Genomic DNA, 23,432 nt, shown 5'->3' with positions numbered 1-23,432 from the left:
AATAAATAGGATAATAGAAAAGTTCTTCAGAGAACCAAGTAAGTTTGGGTAATTTTCCTTCAAATCTTATACATGTAATTGTCAAAGGCACAGAATTGCTTCAAGATGGATTTATTTATTCAATCAACATTGATGGCACACTTGTCCTGTGCTGATCACCCTGCTAAGCATTGGGGACACCAAGATGAATTTTGACACAGTCCTTACCCATGAGAAAAGTGGAAAGGGATCAGACATATACACAGATATTTTTTGGTATAGACATCAGGCTATGCATTTATGCAAAGATAGCTAGTTACATCAAATGAATTGAGATGATTAGGTGTGAAGTATCTATTCATTCATAATAGATAAGAAATTAAAATTTTGCCGTAAACCAAAAAAAGTAATATAAATTGGGTGTCCTTTTTGATCGAAATTTGCAGAACATACCTAACAATGGGAAAGATAATATCCCTGAATGCATGCCCAGTCATTCAGTAATTACAGGGACTGGTGAATTTGTGATCTCAGAAGTTGAAATTCTGACTTAGAAACTGTATTAAATGGTGCAATGAAAACTGTAGAAACCTTTTATACAAAGTACTAAATGCCTAATATTGAGCCTCCCTCAGATGCTTCACGGAACAATACTGAATATAGGCTGACAGCTGTCTAACTGCTGAGATGACAAGCTTTTTGATAAATATAGCTTCTATCAATTATATGTGAAAGTATAGTCTGTAATTATTTTAGTATAGAGAAAAACACAAGTAGTGAAGCAGACCTGAAACAAGTTACTGGGGATGGAGGAAGGTGGGAGAAAAGCCTACATGCTATTAAAGTTGTAGTGATCCTTAATATTAAAAATCAGACTGGAAGATTTATTTTCTGATCAAAACAAGATAAACTATCATCTTGCCTTTTGCAGTAAGGATAAAAGAAGTCAGCATTTAAATATAAGCTTTGTGGAAGCCTCAATAATTTTTGAAGTTTAAATGGTTCATTTAAATCTTACAGTGAGGTTATTCTCCCATCACTCTTAAACTTGATATCATAAACCACAACTAATATCAAGTTATCTATAGAGTCAATGCAATCCCTATCAAAATGGCACTTTCCAGAGAAATTTTCTTAAATCCTAAAATTTGCATGGAACCACAATAGCTACAGCAATCGTGAGGATGGAGAACAAGATCTGGAGTCATCCACTTCCTGATTTCAAACTATGTTACAAGCTATAGGACTCAAAACAGTCTAGTATTGGCATAAAGTAGATAACATAGATCAATGGAACAGATTAGAGAGTTCAGAAGTAATCTCATATATATATATGGTCAATTAATTTTTGACGAAGGAGCCAAGAATATTCAATGGAAAAAGCACAGTCTCTTCAATAAATGGTATTGGGAAAATTGGACAGTTACACACAAAAGAATGAAACCAGATCACTATCTTTTTATCATACACAAAAATCATCCCCAAATAGATTAAAGACCTGGCTCTAAGACCTAAAACCATAAAACTCCTTGAAGAAAACCTAGGGAGTAAGCTCCTTGACATTAGTCTTGGCAATGATTTTTGGCTTTGACACCAAAACCAAAGGAACCAAAATAAATAAAAGAGACCATATTAAACTAAAAAGCTTCTGCTCAACAAAATGAAAGACAGCTGATGGAATAGAAGAAAATATTGACAAAGCACATGTCTGATAAGGGTTTAATATTCAAAATATACAAGGAATCCATATAATTCAATAGCAAAAACAAATGAACCAATTTAAAATGAGCAAAGGACCTCAAGAGACATTTTTCAAAGAACATATAAATGGCCTACAGGTACGAAAAGGTGCTCAACATCACTAATCATCAGGGAAATGCAAATCAAAACCGCAGTGAGGTATCGCTCATATTAGGATGGCTACTTTCAAAAAGACAAACGGATAACAAATGCTAGCAAAAATGTGTAGAAAAGGAAACACTTTGTCATTGTTGGTGGGAATATAAACTGGTGCAGCCATTATGGAAAAGGAGTATGGAGGTGTCCTGAGAAATTATGAAAAGAACTATCATATGATCTAGCAATCCCACTTCTAGGTACATATCCAAAGGAAATAAAACTATTATCTCAAAGATGTCTCTGTACTCCCATATTCATTGTAGCAATATTCACAATAGTCAAGGTAAGGAAACAAATGTCCATCTACAGATAAAGATATCAAGAAAACATAGGGCGTGTTTCTGTGTTTGTGTATGTGTGTGTGTGTATGTGTATTCAGCTTTAAAAAGGAAGGAGATTCTGTAATTTTTGACAACATGAATGAAACTGGAGGGTATTATGATAAGTAAAATAATCCTGACAGAGAAAGACAAATACTCCATGGTGTCACTTATATGTGGAATTTATTAAAGGTCAAACTCATAGGAATGGAGAGAAGAAAAGTGGTTGTCAGGGGCTCTGGAATGGGAAAATAAGGAGAGACTGGTAAAAAGGATACAAACTTTTAGTTATGAAATGCATAAGGTCTGAGGATATAATGTATGACATGGTGACTACAGTTGATAACACTGTATCATACAATAGAACTTTCTTAAGAAAGTACAACTTGAGCATTCTTACAAAAACAAAAAGAAAAATATGTGAGGTGATGGATGCATTAATTAATTCAATGAAGAAAATCCTCTTACAGTGTATACATATATCAAATCAAATTGTACACTTTAAATATTTTACAATTTAACTTGTCAATTATACCTCAATAATGCCGGAAAAAAAGTATCATAGTTATGAATGCTGAGACAGAGTTGTGAATGCACAGGCTAACTGAGGTAGGTTGGAGAAAAGGTTATATTATGTGGCATTCTACCAAAAAAAAGGATTCTAGTGGCAGAAGCACTTAGGGACCCTCTTCTTTAATCCCTGTCCTTAGTGTGCTTGTAATGACAGAGCTAACTATCATAAGAGGAAGAGTCTGTCTGTAAGAATAATCAGTTTAAAAAAAAAAAGAAGAATTAGTATATATGTTTTTGACCTAAGCTATAATTGAAGAAATTTCTTTTCAATAAAAAATTAGCAGGAAAGAAGATGAAAAGAACATATTTTGTATCTATCTATACAAATAAAGCTGCTATCCGTCCTTGGTTTGAAGCCTAACCAGAAAAAGCAAAGCCTCAAAGGAGACATATTATATCACCACCACAGAGTACTAACAGCTCTGAAGAGTATGTACTGCACTCCAGAAATACAATAAAAATGCTGGATGGATCCCACAGTTGTCAAATTCTCTAGCTTCCTAACCCAAGTGCTTGTTGCGATGATCAGAAAAAAAAATCAATGACATTTGTCTCTGTCATAGTTGCTGACACTCCCAAGTGAGTCTACAAATATTGATTTGTCTATTAAAAAAATAAGCACAAAACTCCCAAAGATTTTTTTAAACATCTCCAAAGCAAGATACTCAAGTATACTGGCTGATATCTGCAGTACAGATTCCTTAATTAATGTCCAAATATTTTGTGGTTTTGTTTTCAGGGCATCTGTCTTTCCTTCATCTGAACCTGCTGAGTCATATCATGCCCTTGTCATACACAGGTTTGACCATAACTCTTCCTAAGTCACTCAGGAATATCTAAACCTCACCTCCTACTGCTAAGCTGGGTCATGAGTCCCCAAGGGTAGACATAGCCTGTCATTTCCCACAGTGACAAATGAAGAATATTCAATGTTGCTTCAAAGGGCAAAACTTGATTCAAAATGTGGATGTTCCCAGGAGACATTCTACTCAACATGGGGATTAACCTTCTACAAAAGACAGCCATCTGACAAATGAAAGGACTGCTTTGCAAAAGCATGCACTTCTTGAAACTTCAAGTATTTAAAGGGAAGATGGGTTGCCATGCATCAGGGACATAACATGGATTCCAACCTTGGTATAAAGTTTGACTCAATGAGATCTGAGGGCAGTTTTTTCCTTTAAGATTCTTATCCTTCTACTTCAATCACTTTTTGCCATATTTTTATAAAAACTGGATTGTCTTGTTTTTAATAATCGTTTATTTTGGAACTGCACTTGTTAGTTAAAAATCAGTATACTCTCTTCATCCTGGGAGAGGACTTATAAGTAATGCTCATATTGAAATTGGAATAATTTATAGTTTTAAATTTCTACATTGGAAAGACATCTCTCAGTATAAAATTATGAATGTGAAAGATCTCATTAGATATATTCTGTTGAGGCCTCTTAAAACCATATGTCAAAAATCTTTAGGGAGAACTCTGAGAAGATACATTGCTATGGAGAAGGTATATAGAGCAAACTGATTTTTAACTTTGCAGTTACTTTTTCCTTTCAAACATTAAAAACCATTTAGTATAGGTTTATTTTTACTTATACAGCATCTATACTCCAGCTACCACACTGAAGTTATTATTAGTGGCACTGCAAGAAAATAGGATCGGTCCTTCTTAGCAGTTTATTCATCCTTCATTTCCACCCCCTCATTTTTTTTTTTAAATGATAGAAATGTAACCTCCATTTTTGTTCTTTTAGCAGCAACGAAAATTAGATGCTGAACCATCTCAGGAACCAAAACCTTGTTTTTTGACCCGCTGATAAATAATAAGAAAGAAAATATGATGATTCAGCACAATTATGAACATTTCACTTTGAATATTACAAACCATTTCACTTAGGTATATGGGCTATAGACCCATGGTTACCTTTCATCAAAAAAAAAAAAAAAAATAGAGGGTAACTGGTTTTCTAGTTGGTTTACCTTTAATGTTGTGTATGCACATGTATGTGTGTGGAGCAGAATATAATTATTATTTATTTTGAGTTCTGCGTTGGCTAAGTTTATCCTGTTATATGTAGAAATCTTCAAATATTTTGGAAAAAGGAATTTGGATATTATCATAAAATAAAGCTTTTTGGTAACAAAAAATATCTTTGAACTCCATGTGGTATAAACTTTAAAGGACCCCAGTACATGAGAGTCTCTTTATGCTCAGTACTACTGAGGAAGATGTAGTATATCTTCATATACCTTTATCTAATGGCCAAAATATATCATAATTTAAAAGTATAGTTAATAGCTGATTATTACTTAACACTTTCTAGAAAAGAAAAAACATGTCAAACAGCAAGCCATGGTCCAATATGAGGAGCTTCCCGAGCTGGGATGGCAGCAGGTTGGGTGTAGGTCAGCAGTTATGAGGTAGAGAGAGTCTATGTAACACAGAGATGGAAGCTATCTATGAAATTAGATGCATATCCCAGGCCACTGTCTAATAACACATTCAGGAAAATGGAATATATATGAATCAGGATGATGGCTTATCCTTTGGGAGGCTGGTAGACATAGCTTGATGTCAAAGCAACATCAGACTTCAGGCATAGAAAAGGTTAATAAAAGGAGCATTAATTTCATCTCCATTTCTTGCACAATTTCACTACTGTCATCTATATAAGGCACATAGAATACTAACATAGGGTGTCCAGCCCAGAGAAATTGGCAGATATCCACTGAAAAGATTACTTAGAGTAGGTTGACCATATGCAAGGGACAAATGACATGAGGTTATCAAACACCTACTGTCAACTGAACAGAAGGAGTACACCTGTAAGGAGTCCAGGCTGAAGAATTGCTATAAGGTTACCATGAATCTGAGTGCTAAGGATGAAATGATTAAGCACATGACCTGGAGAAGTCAGCTCATTTTAACAAGGGTTTTCCATCACCCATTCCTAGGATACTTAATGTACACTCACAACAATGCTTGGCACTCTGTTAAAAACAATGGAGTGAAGGAAAAGGAAGAGAGAATGTGTTCCTGCCTTATAATTCAGGTAGATATTCAAAGGGTAATGAAATAATTTATCATTCAAACTGGGACACTTTTGAGAATGGAAGTGATTCATTATTCTATTAATAATTATGTTGGGTCACCATAAATAAACCAGCAGTGTTCCTACAGAGTATGGGGCATATGTTTGCCATATAGATCAGATATGTGTAATCCATGCTTAAATAATAAAATATCTGGGAAATGGAATTTGAAATTATATGGATTAAAATAAAATATAAAATAACACTAAAAGAGTACCTTGTCATAAATAAGGCTTATACTCCCAAATTAGAAACACCCAAGAATAGTGAAAATTAAGCATGCCAATTTAGCACTAATGAACACAAGACATAATAAATACGAAAAAAATCAAACCACTCACTATACACTTATTACAATGGCTAAAATTCAAAATGTTGAGAACTCCAAACACTGGCAAGAATGTGGATTAAACAGAAACATTCATTCATTGCTGGTGGGAATGCAAAATGATACAGCCACTTTGGAAGGTAGTGTGGCAATCTTCTAAAAACTAAGCATGCTCTTACCATACAATTGAGCCATTACACTCCTTATTAATGAGTTGAAAATGTTTGTCCACACAAAATCCTGTGCACAAATGTTTATAGTAGCTATATTCATAACTGCAAAAACTTGGAAAAAGACAAGATGTCCTTCAATAGGCAAAATATATTATTCCAACTGTATGATGTTCTGAAAAAGGCAAAACTATGGAAACAGTAAAAAATAGGTTGCCAGAGGATCAAGAGAAGAGAAAGAGGTATGAATTAGTAGAGCACAGAGGACAAAGAAACTATTCTGTATGATACTATAATGGTGAATACATATCATTACACATTTGTCAAAACCCATACAACATATAACACAAAGAATGAAACTCAATGTAAACTATAGATTTTAGTTAATAATAATGTATCAACAATGGCTCATCAGTTTGAACAAATGTACCATGCTAAAGATGTTCATAATAGGGGACACTGGTGGTTGGAGGAAGAGGGGATGTAGTAACTCTGTATTTTCCACTCATTATTTTCCTCTAGACAGAAGGTCTATTATTAAAAGTAAAAGTGAGTATCAACATCTGAAATATTATGACATGGGTAGTTGGAGGATACTGAAGAACCTTTCTACAGGTATAAAGAGACCCAAGGTAACATCAGTGAACAGGTATCTGCATGGAATGAAGAGCTAGAAGGAATGAAATAGTTTATTTTTAAAAGTTTTTTTTAAATAAGAAAATTTATCCAAGCATGCTTGAGAAGATTCTTTTGTGCCTTATATAGGCTTATAATTAGTCCCAATATCATGCTCAGCATTCATGATTACTGTAGGCAGATTCAGGTTGCATTGGCTTTTCCTCCCTTGACATTGCTCCTTGGACAGGTTCCAATAATACTATGTGTTGAGCATTCAGGAGTAAAATTTTAAAAAAGAGAAAGTCAGGCATAGTCCACCTGAAGCATTAGTATGAAGTGGAAAGGCACAGCTACAGACTAGAATAAACAAAAAGAACTCTATATACACAAAACTACCAGGAGCATCTTTAATGGGGACATCAGAGTCTGGTAGAGGAGCTACTAGAGTACAATGACCAAGAGAACTTTTGGAGATGATGGAAATGATTTATAGCCATGCTGTCCAATACAGTAACCACTAGTCACATTAACCACTGAGAACTTGAAATATGGTAGTGTGACTAAGGAAATTAATTTTGAATTTAACTATAATTAATTGTAGTTAGAATAACCACATGTGGTTAGTGACTCCATAATTGACTATGTAGTGCTATAACAATGTGTGTACATGACATATGTAAGTATATGATATAGTATGCAAGCCCACAGCTGTATACTGTGATTATATCACTGAGATCAAGGGTGGGCCAAAAAAGGTTTACTCTAGAAGGACTAAGATACCAGAGAGGAAGGTAATTTAATAACCCAGGTAAGAAAGTGACAAGTGCTAGGTGATAAATGAAAAGTGAAAAGAAAAATTGAGAAATGTGGAGCTGAAGGCGAATGAGCAGGATAAATTAAACTATCAGAACTCTTGGTCACTGCACACAAGGTGTTGTCATTGAAAATATATGGGCTTTGAGCAAGAAGTTGATTTCAGTTGAGAATAATGAGTTCAGAGTTGGACACTTTGAGGTAGTTGAAGAATATCCAGGTGGAAGTTTTCAGAATGAGTTAAAAATCTGGGGACAGAACTCATGTAATAGAGTAAGACTGAAATAAGACTGTCAGTATTATCTACTTAGGGTCAAAAATTGAAATCACAGAAAGAGAAGAATGAATCTGCATGATTGTCCACAGTAAGTAATTAGAGAATTAAAAAGAAGCACCAAAACCAGAAAAAGCAGACTAGATTCCTGTTTATTACATTAAAAAATTTTATTTTAGTCTTTATCTGCTATCTTTCTCCTCTCTAGTTGCCTTCTCCATAAATGTTTAGGCTTCTAAAAATCCTCACAGTTAGACTATTTCCCTAGATTTTGGTTTTATCAATTAGAGGATTTGCCTTCTAATGAGTATTAAAGTAAACTTAAAGTTTATTTTTTCTTAAAAAAAAAAATCTCAGAAAGGAAGTCTCCTACGCTGTCAGTGGGAATATAAATTGGCACAGCCCTATGGAAAACAGTATGGTTGTTTCTCAAAAACTTAAAAATAGAACTATTATATGATCCAGAAGTTCCATTATTGGATGTTTATCCAAAAAAAAACACTAATTAAAAAAGATACTACATGCACCCCAATGTTTACAGCAGCATTATCTACAATTGCCAAGATATGAAAGCAGCCTAAGTGTCCATTGACAGATGAATGGATAAAGAAGATGTGGTAAATATATCTTGAATACTACTCAGCCATAAAAACCAATAAAATTTTGGGAATTCCTTTTGTGTCTCAGTAGGTTAAGGACCCAACATTGTCTCTGTGAGGATGCAGGTTCAATCACCAGCCTTGGTCAGTGGGTGAAGGATCTGGCATTGCCATAAGCTGCAGCATAGGCTGCAGATATAGCTCGGATCCAGTGTTGCTGTGACTCTGGTGTAGGGCCCAGCTATTGCTCTGATTTGACCCCTGGCCCAGAACCTTCCATATGACGCAGGTGCATCTTTAAAAAAAAAATAAAAGAATAAAATTTTGCCATTTGCAGCAACATGAAAGGACTGGAGGGTATTATTCTAAGTGAAGTAAGTCAGACGGAGAAAGACAAATACTGCATGATATCACTTATATGTGGAATCTAAAAATTAAAACTAATTAGTGAATATAACAAAAAAGAAAAAAATCTCTCTTTTTTTTCTCTCTTTTCCTTCAAATATCTGTAAACATCTTTCTTTGGGTCAAGTTGTACTAAATTCCTCTCTGCTTCTACTCCCAGTCCCTGAAGGAGAAGGAAATAAGTTAAATACAACACTTATATTTCTTGCCAAGTAAGCCACTGTTGATTGCTTTCACTTCTTTATTACGGTCCTTGTTAGAGTGAAAGTCATTTTGCATGTTTCTTGTTCATTAGACAAGAAAATTTCAGCTTAGTCTAAACTCTATTAGCTAAGTTGACATAATACAAAAACTAGCTTCCTCAGCCTTTAAGAATAAGGCCCCTGGACTCAGCCTCTTTGGGCAATTACTTTTTCAACCATTTCTTCACAAAGGAGTCTTAGACAAAAAGGGTTTATTTTTACTACACATCTATTTTCTTATCTGAATAATGATGGTATTGTCCTAACTTAACTTATTGGCTACTATGAAAATTAAAAGGCACACAATGAATGTTCACTGACTTTTCAGCTGTATTTGTTCAAAGTACAGATTTTATTTATGCCATACTCTATCAAGCAAGATGACATCACTATTTGATGTACCTCTAGGAAATGAGGGAAATCCTGGCAAACCATGAAATGCCATTGACTATAAGACGCATGCCATTATCAAAGATGTTAATACATGAAAAAATATGTCTTAGAATTGAGTATATAGTACTGCTTATGGCATTCAAAGTTTAAGAATTGCTCTGATTTCTATGACTGGCTAGAATCAATTCATACCAGAAATGCAGCTGTATGAAAACAGACAATACAAATTCAGAGAAGATTCAGAAAGCAGTAATTTAATATTGTGAGTTCAAGATTAATATGGACTTGGGTTCATATCCTGGCTCTATTATTTACCAATGGTGTTTGATTGTTGATTGTTATTTAACTTCCCCATCCTGCAGCTATAAAATGGGAATAATGATAGTTCAACCTTCTAAGATGGATATGACTATTAAATGACAGCAATATAAAAGAAGCCTTCAACAAAGTGCCTGGCAAATACTTAATGCTCAAAAATTACTACTTGCTAGCCATTAACAACAGCACGGTGCCTCATCCTCTGGGGATCTAGGGGCACACCAATGTTAGAATGAAGTGAGAATTTAGGTATAATCTCAAAAATATATGGACACTGAAAAAAGACCTATACCTATAAAATCAAAGAGTTAAACTTGAAAAATATCTCAGAGAAAACACAACTGCTAGGCCTGGATAAATAAACCTTTTTAGAGACATTGACACAGGTCCTGGAACCTTTCAAATTTACTTTTATACATGTACTATTTTTTAAAGTCTAGTGTGTGTATATGTACAGAGACAGGGTTAGGGGAGAGAGAGAATGTTTGTGGAACTTCTGGTTATTGTTTGTTTGTTGTTGTTTTTTATATCTTGAATTTCCTATCAGAATTTCAAACACATTTCAAGACACAAGGAAAAAATTTCTCCTAACACTCAAAAATAAGGTAAATGGGAAAAAGATTAGATCTTAAATTATAAAATCATTAGGATCAGAAAATGGAAATGTTTTATATCATTTTTATCATTAATAAAAGATTCTGATAGCTAATCAAGGTTGAAATCAGAACATTCTGATTAATTTAAATGTATGCTCCTAACATGTTTCCACAAATGAGGGTGGGGAGAACTGCATGCATTAAGATGCATTACCATGCTTTAAAGCAATTTGTCTCATGGCATCCAACAAATGACTTTACATTGACATAAAACAAGTTAGTATACTATTAAGTACCACAAATCATCATATTTGGTAGTGGTGTAGATGAGAAACATTAATGGAGCTTGAATTTGTTTCAGGTGTTTGGAACTCATTGTGTTCACTCGCCACTACACATTAAACAGATAAAGAAATATCTTTCCAATGTGTTAACCATTTGTTTTCCATACACTATAAGGGGAGCTCTAAACAGATACTCAAATAAGGGTATGGTCTGGTGTCTAAAGACTGGTTGATGTCCAGGAAGAGGGTACCAGGATGACTGTACCTATTGTAATAACAACATCCATTCTGAATTGTCAGGGCCTACAGTGAACTCCATGCTAAATATCTTGAATTTCAACCCTGTTAAAAGATTACAGACTTGTAAGTTCAATTAAAGAACTTCATTTCAGGAATTAAAAAGTACAACTACATTAAAGAAGGATTTACTCTTTCAACACTGGGGCTTGGTACTCAGTAAGACAGACCAGATAGGGAAGACAATGAAGTTAAGGAAATTGGCATCAAAGGGGTGAGACCCAAAGAGAAGGAATAAATTTTAGGAGCATTGAGAAATCTATCAAAAATAATATATTAAATCCACCAAAAGGAGGGTGAGCATTTTGGAGGAGCTGGCAATGTATTATAAAGATTGAAGCTTGCTGTCAAATCAGCATCAGAAGGACAATGGATAGTAATAGCTCCTGAATTTTGAGTCTAAGAGATAATTTGAGTTTCTTGAATGTGAGGCAATGACTTGGAAGGACTTTCATCAAGACAGAACCACCAGGAGTTCCCGTCATGGCTCAGTGGTTAATGAATCTAACTAGGAACCATGAGGTTGTGGGTTTGATCCCCAGCCTTGCTCAGTGGGTTAAGGATCTGGTGATGCCGTGAGCTGTGGTGTAGGTCACAGATGCGGTTTGGATCCCTCGTTGTTGTGACTCTGGTGTAGGTCAGCGACCACAGCTCCGATTAGACCCCTAGCCTGGGAATCTCCATATGCCGTGGGAGCAGCCCTAGAAAAGCCAAAAAAAAAAGCCCAGAAAAAAGCCAAAAAAAGAGACAGAACCACCAATTTAAATAACAGCAACAACTACTACAACTACAATAAAAACAATGCACTCTGCTTCTGAAAATGTAGTGAAACACAATGAGTAGAACTGGGGTTATAAATTTAAAGCTACTCTAACCATAGATCTAGATACTCAGTTTCTGAACTACTGATTAGGCTCCTTAAATTCCCCTTGCTAGAATATCAATTAATTTCAGAGAACCTGAGATTATAAACAGAGATTAAATGGCTGAAACTTCCAAAGTTTTAGAAGTGTAGTGGTGGGGACCTGTGAATCACATTCTATAGAGGGATATAAAAATAATAAATCCATGAGATTTGGGAAAATCACTCTTCAGTGCTAACGCCTTAAGAATGATCATAACAATTATTTAATCTTTTTAATTTGAAGTAATATCACATTTATAGAAAAGTTGCAAGAATAAGAGATTCCCGTATAGTATTTGTTCAACTTCCCTAATCTAACATTTTTTTTTAGTCATAGTATGATTTCAAAACCAGGAAATATTTAGACTTTATTAGAATTTCACCAACTTTTCAATAATGCCCTACTTTCTGGCCCAAGATTTAATAGGAGATCCCAAACTCAATTTAATCGCCATGTCTCTTTAGTCTCTTACAATCTATGGGAGTTTCTCAGTATTTGTCCAAAATGGCCTTATCACTCTTGAACATGAATGATCAGTTGATTTACAGCATCCCTGCATACATGGGTTTAAATGATGTTTTTTTATGATTAAATTGATATTATGTGTTTTTTGACAGGAATACCACAGGAGTAGTGTTTTGCCCTTTAGAGACATCTGGGGTTACAGGATATCAATAAATATTATTACTGGTGATATTAACTTTGATCTCATAGTTGTTGTTTTTTTCTTTTTCCAGGCTTCTCCATAATACATGGAACTTTATCTCTCAGAATGTTATAGAAGGAATTCTTGTGTTGTTATAAAGAGAGGCAATGCCCTGAGGCTGGTCTTTAAGGCAAAGGATGCAGGAATAGACATCATTGGTTTCCTGTGATAAATTCTAGACACCTCATAAATGCTAAAAGGAATAACTGGGCCTAAGGATGTGCAATGGAATGGTGCATTCAGGATGCTGTAGACGTGCACCATAGTAGATGTCAGATTGGGGCCATAGGGTTCCATGCTAGAAGCCCCAGTTGCTGCCCTGGGGCCACACTCCTCCTGAAAGGCTACAGACTTCCAGCCCTCATGTGTGAGTTCACTGTCCTATTTTGGCTTAGGGTGGTCCCTATTTTGCAGAGCCAGTTTCCCAGCACCTGGCCAGGAACCGTGGGGCAAGGCACCACTGCCGTGTGACTCAGAATGTGAGGTTGGGGCTAGAATTTATTTGATAAATGACCTGAACCATAGAGTTCCCAATATGGCTCAGTGAAAACAAATTGGACTATTAACCATGAGGTAGTGGGTTCAATCCCTGGCCTCACCGAGTGGGCTAAGGATCCAGTGTTGCTGTGAGCTGCGTCTCAGATCATGTATTGCTGTGGCTGTGGAAGTAGGCCAGCAGGTGTAGCTCCAATTAGACCCCTAACCTGGGAACCTCCATATGCCACAGGTGCCGCCATAAAAAGCAAAAAGATAAATGACTTGAACCAAACTTCATACTGACTAGTCTGGAAGAGGCACTATAATGCCTAGTGGACCAATTGTCCATCATGGGCTTGCCAGCACTTAGCTTCATGTATTGAGATGCCAGATCAAGTGTTCATCTCATGAACACAGTTTGGAGAAAACTGCTTTGAGACAACCTCTGAAGGTGACCAAATATGGACTAGGGTGAAAGAGAAAAGACAAGGAAGAGATGGCTTTTGGACTGCTGGTTCAGTGACTGGAACATCATTCCCCTGGCTCCTGGTGCAGTCAAAAGCCCTGAATAAAAACCAAAAATTTCCCTAAATAACCATCCTTCCAAAGGTATTTTTTTTAAATTTCTGCTTTTAGCTTATCCTTATGATAAAAGAACCTGGTAGTGTATGAAAATCAGCAATGAGAAGACAGGAAAGTGGAAAAAGAAACATGTGTGGGACTCACAGACTTAATCCAGTAAGTAGAAATGTTGGATAAGCATCTGGGGAAGACAAAAGGGTAGAATAAGTGGGTTCACAACAGAGGCAGCAGAGCTGGTATCAATATTCTTAAACACAAGGGTGAAAATCCTCACTAGTCTTTCAAGGAAAATGTCAAAGAATGCCAAACCATGAACTGACAGCAGTTTTCCCAGTTGAAGGTGAGTCAATATTGCTTAACATCTTTCAGTGGTTACTGGCACTAAAATCTCTTAACAGTGTCATATTGTGACTGTGTGTATCACTGGGAGACAAAGATGAGATGCTATGGCAGTGTCCTTGAAAAGTCTATAAGAGCATGCAAATGTGCTCAGTTGGGAAAGTCACCATCACAGAGCAATTTTTTCTTTAACTAATATAAAACACTGGACAGGAAGCAGTAAAATAAACATATAAATGAGGGGAAAGAACAAACAAAGAATACTAACAATATTTGAAAAAAACAAATTATATTACTAAGAAAAATCAGCATAAAATGAGACAAAACATTATGGCCCATCTTTGTGATATCTTTGAAGTCTAAATTTAATTTATTCTGTGTGTAAATATAGTGAACACTCTTATACTATGTAAGTTTCATCCCTTTTAGATTTGGATTTTGACAAAACACCAGTGACTTCGGTTAATCAAAAAGGACAGGAAGGCGGCAGACATATCTCTGTCTAGGGTCTTAATAAAGCTTTGAAAATGTAATTTAACAAATTGTCTTTTCATCGCAAAATGGGATTGTACCTCATATTGGAAAGTTTCATTAGCATTTGCTCCACTGAATATTCAACAAGGGCCCTTCTAAGTGGGGCCTTTGTAAAAGACTGAGGTATTGTCAGACTGAAATAAAAGCTTCTTTGCCCAAAGCAACTTTCTGATTTTAGAAACCATAGAGTATAAGCCTTTGCCTTTGTAGATGAGAAAACAAAAGCCCAATGAGATAAATATTTTCCCCAAGGACATGTTCTGAGTTACACAAATGGCATAGACGAAAAGAGAAGAAATATTCATTTGCTGGTAATTTGGTGTTGTTTCTTAAATTCCATTGGTGCTACCTCCTAAATACCTCTTCTCCATAAATGTTATATAATTTTATCTTCATAAAAATCCTGTGTATTAATTCCTTATTTTATAGATATAAAAATTAAGAATTAATGAGGTGAAATAACTCATTCAAGTTCATACAATGAAGGAGTAGCTGAGCCAAGATTTCCAACTGACCCTTTGTCACCAAATACAATGCTCTTAGATGCTATGCTAAAATGAAAATTATGATTCCATATAACATATCCTCCATAAAAAAAGTGATTTTTATCATTAAATTATTTACTTCAGCTCTACAAAAACAACTTGCCCATTTTTTTCAGGCAAAGAAAAACATATTTTCTTTCTTCAAAGGTCTTTAAAACTCTTCCTATTGAAAAAATATATATATATTTATCTCTCTACATTTGAGAGTTCATGGACAGATTTTTCAGCAATAATTTTCAAGATTGTAATAACCTCCAATTTGTTAAATGCATTTACAAAATATACCATGCTTGACAGAAATTATTTCAGAAACATTAATGAGAGAGGAGGGTGGGGGACTGCGGATCGGAGGCTGTGATAGAGGTAACTGCCTGCAAAGAAGCAGTGCTTCCACTCTCTGAGATTAGAGAAAAATTAATCCCTGAGTCCCCACACGTCCAAGTCTAAGAAGCAAACCTAAATTCAAGCATCTAATGAAGTGATTTTGCAGTGGAAGCCAAATTGCAAGCCATGATGCACCTGTGTTTAAAAAATCTGATTTTATGCTGAACTAAAATGTAGGAAATGACAAATTGGTCATTAAATGAAAAACCAGAGGCTTAGACTATTGGAGGGAGTGAAAATCATATATTCTGGAAAATATCCCATATTTAATTATTTATATCCTGTTTAATCATTGATGCTCATGCAGGTCTATAGTCTCAGCCTATCTTCATGTCCTTTTCCAAGCCTCCAATCACACAATAAAGTGAATAAATGCATTTTGAGGCAGCATGAGCTAGAATAGGGTGATTGTACTTCCTGGGTTTGATCTAGTTCAGTTCATGTTTGAATGCTCTTTGTCAACGTATGGCCAAAGTAAATTATAGAAACAGTCTCTGTTGGAACATTAGGTAAATCCAATCTGATTGTACAAGTTTGTCGGGTTTTTGAGAAAGATCATAACAGTACCTTAAAAACATAAGTAAGTCCTAAGTAGTCTACTGTGAAAATCAGATCATTTACTATTTGTAATCTAAAGACATGAATGGAACAAAAGTGCAATTAAAGATGAACTGAATCAAGAAACCCTTTATTTATGCTGGGATCATAGTGAAGGCTAAAGTGATCCTTTAGGCAGGCTTGTTCAGTTGAATCACTATCCCAGCTCTATGAACCGCAACTAGGAACTTGAAAAAACAAGGAAGAACTTGTGTGACCTTGTTCCACTCCAGATTAGTCTAAAAACTACTGCTATTCAGAACTTATTACCCAGGATCAAGTTGATTTTATTTAAAAATGCATTCATAAATTCTATCACCCATAAAAGAAACACAACCTGAAGCAAGTGTGTCTCACAAGCACTTTGTGTTTATTTCCTCTTTTATAATATTCTTTCTTTTCTTTTATATTATTATTATTTGCCAAAGTTCCTCTCCTGAGAAGTTTACCCTTTTAGGTGACTATGTGTTGCATATCAAATATAGATCATCCAGAGCTAAGATTTATTAATGTTGCTTGGTCACTTAAAGTTACAAGCATTCATATCATCAACTACATATAGAAGAAAGTCAAAGATCTGGTCTTGAAATATGAGAGTATGTTCATTAGAGAAGAACAGAGGAAAATAAAATCATATACTAATCAATTTTAAACAATGTTCAGAGAGCCTACAATATAACTGTGTTAGTTTCCTACAGATATAGAAACAAATTACCACAAGCTTAGTGACAACACAAATTTATGACCTTATAGTACTGGAGAACAAAATCTGAAGTTAGTTTCACTATGCTAAAGTTAAGATGTCTTTAGGGAAACATTTCTTCTGGATGCTCTAGGAGGGAAGTGGTTTCCCCACATTTTGCAGTTTCTAGAGGCTGCCCACATTGCTTGGGTCATGTCCCTGCACCACTCCCATCTCTGCTATGTCATCATATCTCCTCTCATTATCTCTCACTCTGATGTTCCTGCCTCTCTTATAAAGAACCTACTTTTACCTGGTATACTTTAGGAAAATCTTTGCATCTTAAGATCCTTCATCACATTTTCAAAGTCCTCTTCCCACATCAGTTAACATATTCACAGGTTCTGGGGATCAGGATGTGGACATTTTCGGGAGGCCATTATTCTGCCTTCCACAGTAATTATCATCAGGCATATAGTCAATTAACTGAATCTAAGAGAAGAATAAGATATGAATTGTGTCCACGAATAGTTGTCAGCAGGATTTCTTTTGTGTAGGGTCCTCTTCCTGATGTTTGTATTAATTCATCATGTAGTAAACCATTCTGATTCTTGAATGTATTTAAGTAAGCTTACCTATAGTAGATTGTTTGCAAAGTAGCTCCAATTCCTCTCCTTTGCAATAAGTTCGTAATTCCTCCCATCAAGAGGTGAAGTATATGTCAGTGCATTATAAATCTGGCTTGTATCATTATTATTTTGGCCAACAGAATATGGAGAAGTGATGTGCAAGTTCTAAGAAGAGAACTTCAGGGGCCTCAGGAAATTCTACTATCTGTTTTGAAACTTCTATGACCTGAGCACAAATCTGGGCAATCTACTGGAGGAGGAAAGGCCACACAGGGTGGAGCTGAGTTGACCCAGCTCTGCAACCATCCTAGAATTGCCAGACCTTGTTGAACTGGCAGATGATCATAGATGTGTGAATGAGACACAGAAGACACTAGCTAAACTTCCCAGCTTACCAGATATTTGTAATCAATCATAAAGACTTATTGTTTAAAGCTGCTAATTTGGGGATGTTTGTTACACAGCATTTGCTAATGGATATATTGTCTTACACAGTAACAATTTATTTCTTAGTGTTATAAGTGGGTATGCCATTCTCTCCAAAATTTATAATCTTAGATTCTTGTAAGTTCTTCAAAACTCTTTTAAAACCACGTTCCTGAGTTCCCGTTGTGGTGCAGCAGAAACAAATCTGACTAGGAACCATGAGGTTGTGGATTTGATCCCTGGCCTCATTCACTGGGTTAAGGATCCAGTGTTGCCGTGAGCTGTGGTGTAGGTCACAGATGTGACTCAGATCTGGTCTTGCTGTGGCTCTGGTGTAGGCTAGCAGCAACAGCTCCAATTAGACCCGTAGTCTGAGAACCTCTGTATGCTGCGGGTACAGCCCTAAAAAGAAAAAAGACAAAAAATAAATAAAAAAAATAAAAATAAAAAATAAAACCATGTTCCATACCGTTTAATTGGGATAATGCCTGTGTGAAGTTATGTCTTTGAATTACAATCTGCCTCATGAGTATAAAAATCTTCAGTTTAAAAGCTCATTCTAAGTTGATTTTATAAGGTGTTTTAGAAATGATAACAATAGGTCATGTCTCTCTTTAGAAATTATAAAATGTCAGCAGGCAAAATTATTTTTAAGATTTCTCAATTTTATATTGCAACTATATTAGAATAAGTTGTAACGAAAGCATTGGCATACAGTAAATATTTTGGGGGGTTGAGCGTATCTCTCTTTTATGAGTTTACATACTTATATAAAATAATCATAGTTCCTTTTTCTGATTAATGATCTGTAAATGGACACTTTTTAATAGACATATTTCTTCTATGTTCACTGAAAGCACTTCAAATAAATGCATGTGTGTGCATCTATAAATATATATATACATATATATAAAAGATTCCATGCCTTTAAAAATTCTACAAAGCTTGAATCTCAATAATTTTATGAAATTTTTCTTAACAAGTGCCTATTGCTAAAGAGTTTCTTTCTATAACACCATTAAAATGCAGTTCATTGTTAATTATTCTTGAGTCATATTGCTAATTGTGAGAATTTTTATCTGAAATTATTTTCTGCCCTTGCTTTAAATATCATAATTACTGAAATCTTTCCCCACATCACCAATATATCAATAGTCTCCATAAATATGTGTCATTGTTATAAAGTAGCTAGAATATTTTTGGATAATTTATGCAAATAAATATTATGACATTAATTTATAATAATAACAAAGTATTGACAGGAGAAAGAAGCAAGGGATATGCAGAAAAAAGGACTAAGGGTTAAATTGTATGTAATTACTAAACTTTGGCATGAAATATATAATTTTAAATTGAGTTGAACTAAGACTCTTTTCATATGCCTATTAACATAACAAAATAATTCATTGGAAGAAGTTTAATTCCTCATTGGATTCTCATTTTTCTTTTCCTTTTTTCCTCTTTGTTCTAGAAGTCATATGGAATTTATACAGAAAGTTCTGCAAACACTCTTAACCTTCATTTATATAAATTGATTCTAAAATTCATGTGTGTTGCTGCAGATGAGAAATTTCTAAATGCACTATCCATGTGTCATACATTTAGGGAAATATCATACTATGACATAATACCCTAGAAGACTTAGAACACAGTATATTAAATATGTTAACTCGATTTTGTTTTTGCAAGCCAAATGGTGATTGCACATATCTGACTTCTTTCCATAATTATGTTAATAGGTACTAGATCCAAAATCACATACCATACCAATAGTAGTAAATCTCATATTTCAACCAGAAACCCTTATTAATGCTTCATTTTTTTACTGTTGAATTTAAGCAGCTACATTTGCTCCAAATGAGGATAAGTTACATTACATAAGTTACAAGGATGACTTTTTCTACCTTTCTCCATGTCTTTTGTCAATTATCTTGGGTAAATGTTCAAAATTGTTACACTAATGTCAACAGAGATTGGATGGAAAATGGTATGACTTGACTTTTCTTAATTAAGATAAAAATAAATGACATTGTAAATATCTAAGTTGTGTACCGCAATATCCAACTAAAAGACATCATAAAGCCATAAACAAAAATGATTGCACCTATAGAATAAAAAAAGAGGGAAACAATGGCCTCAAATTGGAGATTGGCAAGTGGTAGCATTTATTGTGAAATTCGCTAGTTGAAATATAACTTCATATTCCCATTCTCATTAAACCGTATTCTCTTGTGTTACTTGATACACAAGAACTGTCTCATCATAATTTCTATATATGTCCCAACACAAAAACCGGGAACAAGTATTAGCAAAATAATTTATTTAAAAAATTTTTCTATTTCTGTGAAGACTTTTAGGCAGGATAATGATTCATTAACAAGAATAGGACTATGCCTCCCTGATAACTGTCATTAGGTTAAAAAAAAAAAACAAAGCATGGAGTTTGCTTCCTGATGGAACACCTGAGATCATTTATTAATTCTTTATGAAATTCAATTATAATCTATGGTAGGGGGTCCTAATGAGTGTAATAAATCCAAGCAACTCCAGCCTGAACAGTAGTTGCTTTTAGTTGGCAACAGAAGTATAAATGTGGCTTTCATGAAAAATGTTGCTAATCCTATTTCCTGCATTTGATTAAATGTTCTCTTTAGCTAACAGACATATTTTATGTGTGACATTATAGCATGCCATAATCACCGAGGCATATTCACCGTCTATCACTAAATATTCCAGACTGTATGCTCAGTGGTTTAAATATATTATCAATAATTCTCACAAAATCCCTGGAAAGTAGCAGATTAAGACATTTGTATTCACGAGGTTGAGTATCATGCAGATAGAGAAGTAAGGTTTCAGGTTTAAAATCTAGGTCACTGTGGTTCCAGAACTTTCACTTGCTCCATTTCACCATCATTACTGATAAATCCTCACTGAGCTTTAGCTAAATACAGCATCATTTGTTAGATGTGTGAAGGTACAAAGAGTGGTAAGAAATTGTCCTTGCCTCTAAGAATCTTACAAACCTAGTTGTAGAAACAAGGCGCGTACCTAAAGAAACATCAATATAAAAGGGCCTATCAGACCTGCTTTGGGAACAGTGAAAGAAGGCTGAGTCCCCATTGGAACAGACCACAGAGGAAGTCAATAATAGAGGATGCCATATTCCACACTGTATTAGATGGTTGCTTCAGGATATCTGTCTAGAATAGTGGTGATGGAAGAAAAAAAATCACATGCTTAGAAATAAATGGTATGTTAGGCAAGCTGCCTAGTTTGTTAACTATAAATTTGGACCCTCAATCAATGGTTCCTTACCTTCTGGCCATGCTCAGCTGGTCCAGCTTGTCTGTTTCCATTTCTAGGAGCTTCAAACACACTCCTCAGCTCATCAAGGGCAATGGAGAAGCGTTCAATCCTGCGCCGACCACTCAAGGAGTCCCCCTTCAGCACTTCTGGCTGTCTGTGGTCCCTGGAATTGTCACTCTTGTCCTCAGAACACTTCTCTTCAGGCTCTGGGATTAACATCTCTTCTCTGACACTGTAGGGCAGGCTTGGGGGATCTGGAGGGCCAGGTGTTGAAACTACCTCTCCTTCAGGTTCAAGCAATTTGTTTTCTTGAGGCTGGATGAGCTTGCAACGACTACCTCCAGGATTACATTCACTGTTCTGGTAGTCATTGGACTCCCATTTCTGCCTCAGGAGGTTCAGGAAGCCCTTCTGCATCGGGAATATGGAGGATTCCAGGTTGTCCTGCAACATCAAAAGTCCTTTCATCAAAGCTATGTGTGTGAGTCATTTTCTAAGCACTGTGTTTAGGAGTGCCAGCTCTTGGGGTTTGTGTTTCAGGGTAGAAATCCAGCTTTGCTATATAATTTTAGCTCTTGACTTGACCCTCCAAAGTTATGTCTGTTAATCTAGAATTAGACAGGTTATGGAGAGGACTGATTTGTACAGCTGTGGATGTTTGGCTATAAAGAGACTATAAAGAGACAAAACTAGAAAAATAAGCTTTTCTATGTTAAATCAGCCAATAATTATTTACAAAGTAAAACCTAGCAATATTCACTTATCATTTAGTATATTCTGAGAAAAGAGCAACAGGAAACAAGTCCAACAGAAAAGGGTTTATTTCCTGCCTGTAACCATTCAGGTCTTCCTTTGAAATTACTGGTTTCCACAAATGCAGTACTTTAAAAGTTAAAGACTAATAGCTAAATGCTATTAAGTTTTTGCTGTAAGAAAATCTCTTTGATAATAACTTTATATGTATATCTCATTTTAATTTTACCATTCTCAGAATAAGTTAATTGCTACTTTGAACACTATTTGCAAGGCAAGAAAATTGAGATGTTAGAATTCTCCCAGCTTTCTGTTATATAGAGCCTAGATTTGAAATACATCTGTGTGACTCCAGAATCTTCCCTTTTAAGCACTTGAGTGTAATGCCTCTTTTGTATCTTAAGTGTCCAATTCATATTTCACTATGAAATAGATTAAATTTTAACTTTGTTTTAGAGCTTTATGGTGATTAGTAAAAAAAAAAAAAAAAAAAAAAATCAAATCCCAAAATGTGTTTAGAAACACACACACAAATCATAGGCATCAAGAGTTACACACTAGTATGATTTTTTTTCATAGAAATAGGTACTTTCCGTTCTAAGGCAGGGATTCTACGCAGCAAATTCGAGACTTCAAAAAATAAACTTTGCTCATAAGGGACAATGCATTTTCCTGGAAAAGTATTAGCAAAGCAGGTATGGTAAATAACATCACTTAGATTAAGTGAAAGTATCTCAAAAGGTCACCTAATACAATGGCTCTACAATTCTTTGACTACCAACTACATTATGAAAAACATTTTATGCTTTGGGACTCAGCTTGCATACAACATTTATGTGTGTGTGTTTGTGTGTGTATAAAAGAAACAAACTTTAATTTTCATTAAATAATTCTTTCCCTTACATATGAAATCTCTTGTTATATTTTTTACTCTAATATCCTTCACTTAAAAAAATATGTTTACTATCCACTAAATTGATTTAATGGTCTACTAAAGGTTTATGGACTGCTGGTTGGCTCTATACATACAGTCAGAGTTTAATACTAGATTGGGTTTTACTAACTCTGTGACCTTGCAAAAGCTTCATTGTTAAAATGGATTTATATACATTATGGGTTTATTTTGAGGAATAAATTAGATAATGCTTAAAACTTCTAGTGTGAATTAGACCCCCCAGTAGCTGTTAATTCCACTCCCAACCCTGTCTATGGCTAAATCATTTTAATCACTCAATTATTTATGCTAATCAGGAGCCTCCTAGATAGGAAAGCTTTCAAGAGGAAAGAGGATATTTTAAGCCAAAAATCCATAGACTGAACAGACTGGAAAATTTGGCTTTAATAATATTGCTAATTAGTA

The 23,432-nt window shown here is 35.0% G+C and overlaps 1 protein-coding gene across 1 annotated transcript in view; it reads right to left on the bottom strand.

The window, feature by feature from the left end:
* LOC146395965 (uncharacterized) overlaps window positions 1-23,432 on the bottom strand; it is a 300,335-nt gene that overhangs the window by 179,643 nt on the left and 97,260 nt on the right. The window contains exon 2 of the mRNA XM_084999126.1: window positions 21,329-21,763. Within this exon, the coding sequence (XP_084855252.1) occupies window positions 21,329-21,736 (408 nt within the window). The 5' untranslated portion in view covers window positions 21,737-21,763. The remainder of the gene's footprint in view (window positions 1-21,328; window positions 21,764-23,432) is intronic.

This window comes from Sus scrofa, chromosome 15 (genome assembly GCF_054392235.1).
Source record: "Sus scrofa isolate SSC_HxYL_T2T_F1_AM1 chromosome 15, Sscrofa_HxYL_maternal_Yorkshire_Landrace_v2.0, whole genome shotgun sequence".
In the NCBI taxonomy this organism is placed as follows: domain Eukaryota; kingdom Metazoa; phylum Chordata; class Mammalia; order Artiodactyla; family Suidae; genus Sus; species Sus scrofa.
The sequence above is the reverse complement of the archived record's forward strand: the minus strand, read 5'-3'. Positions and strand labels throughout refer to the sequence as shown.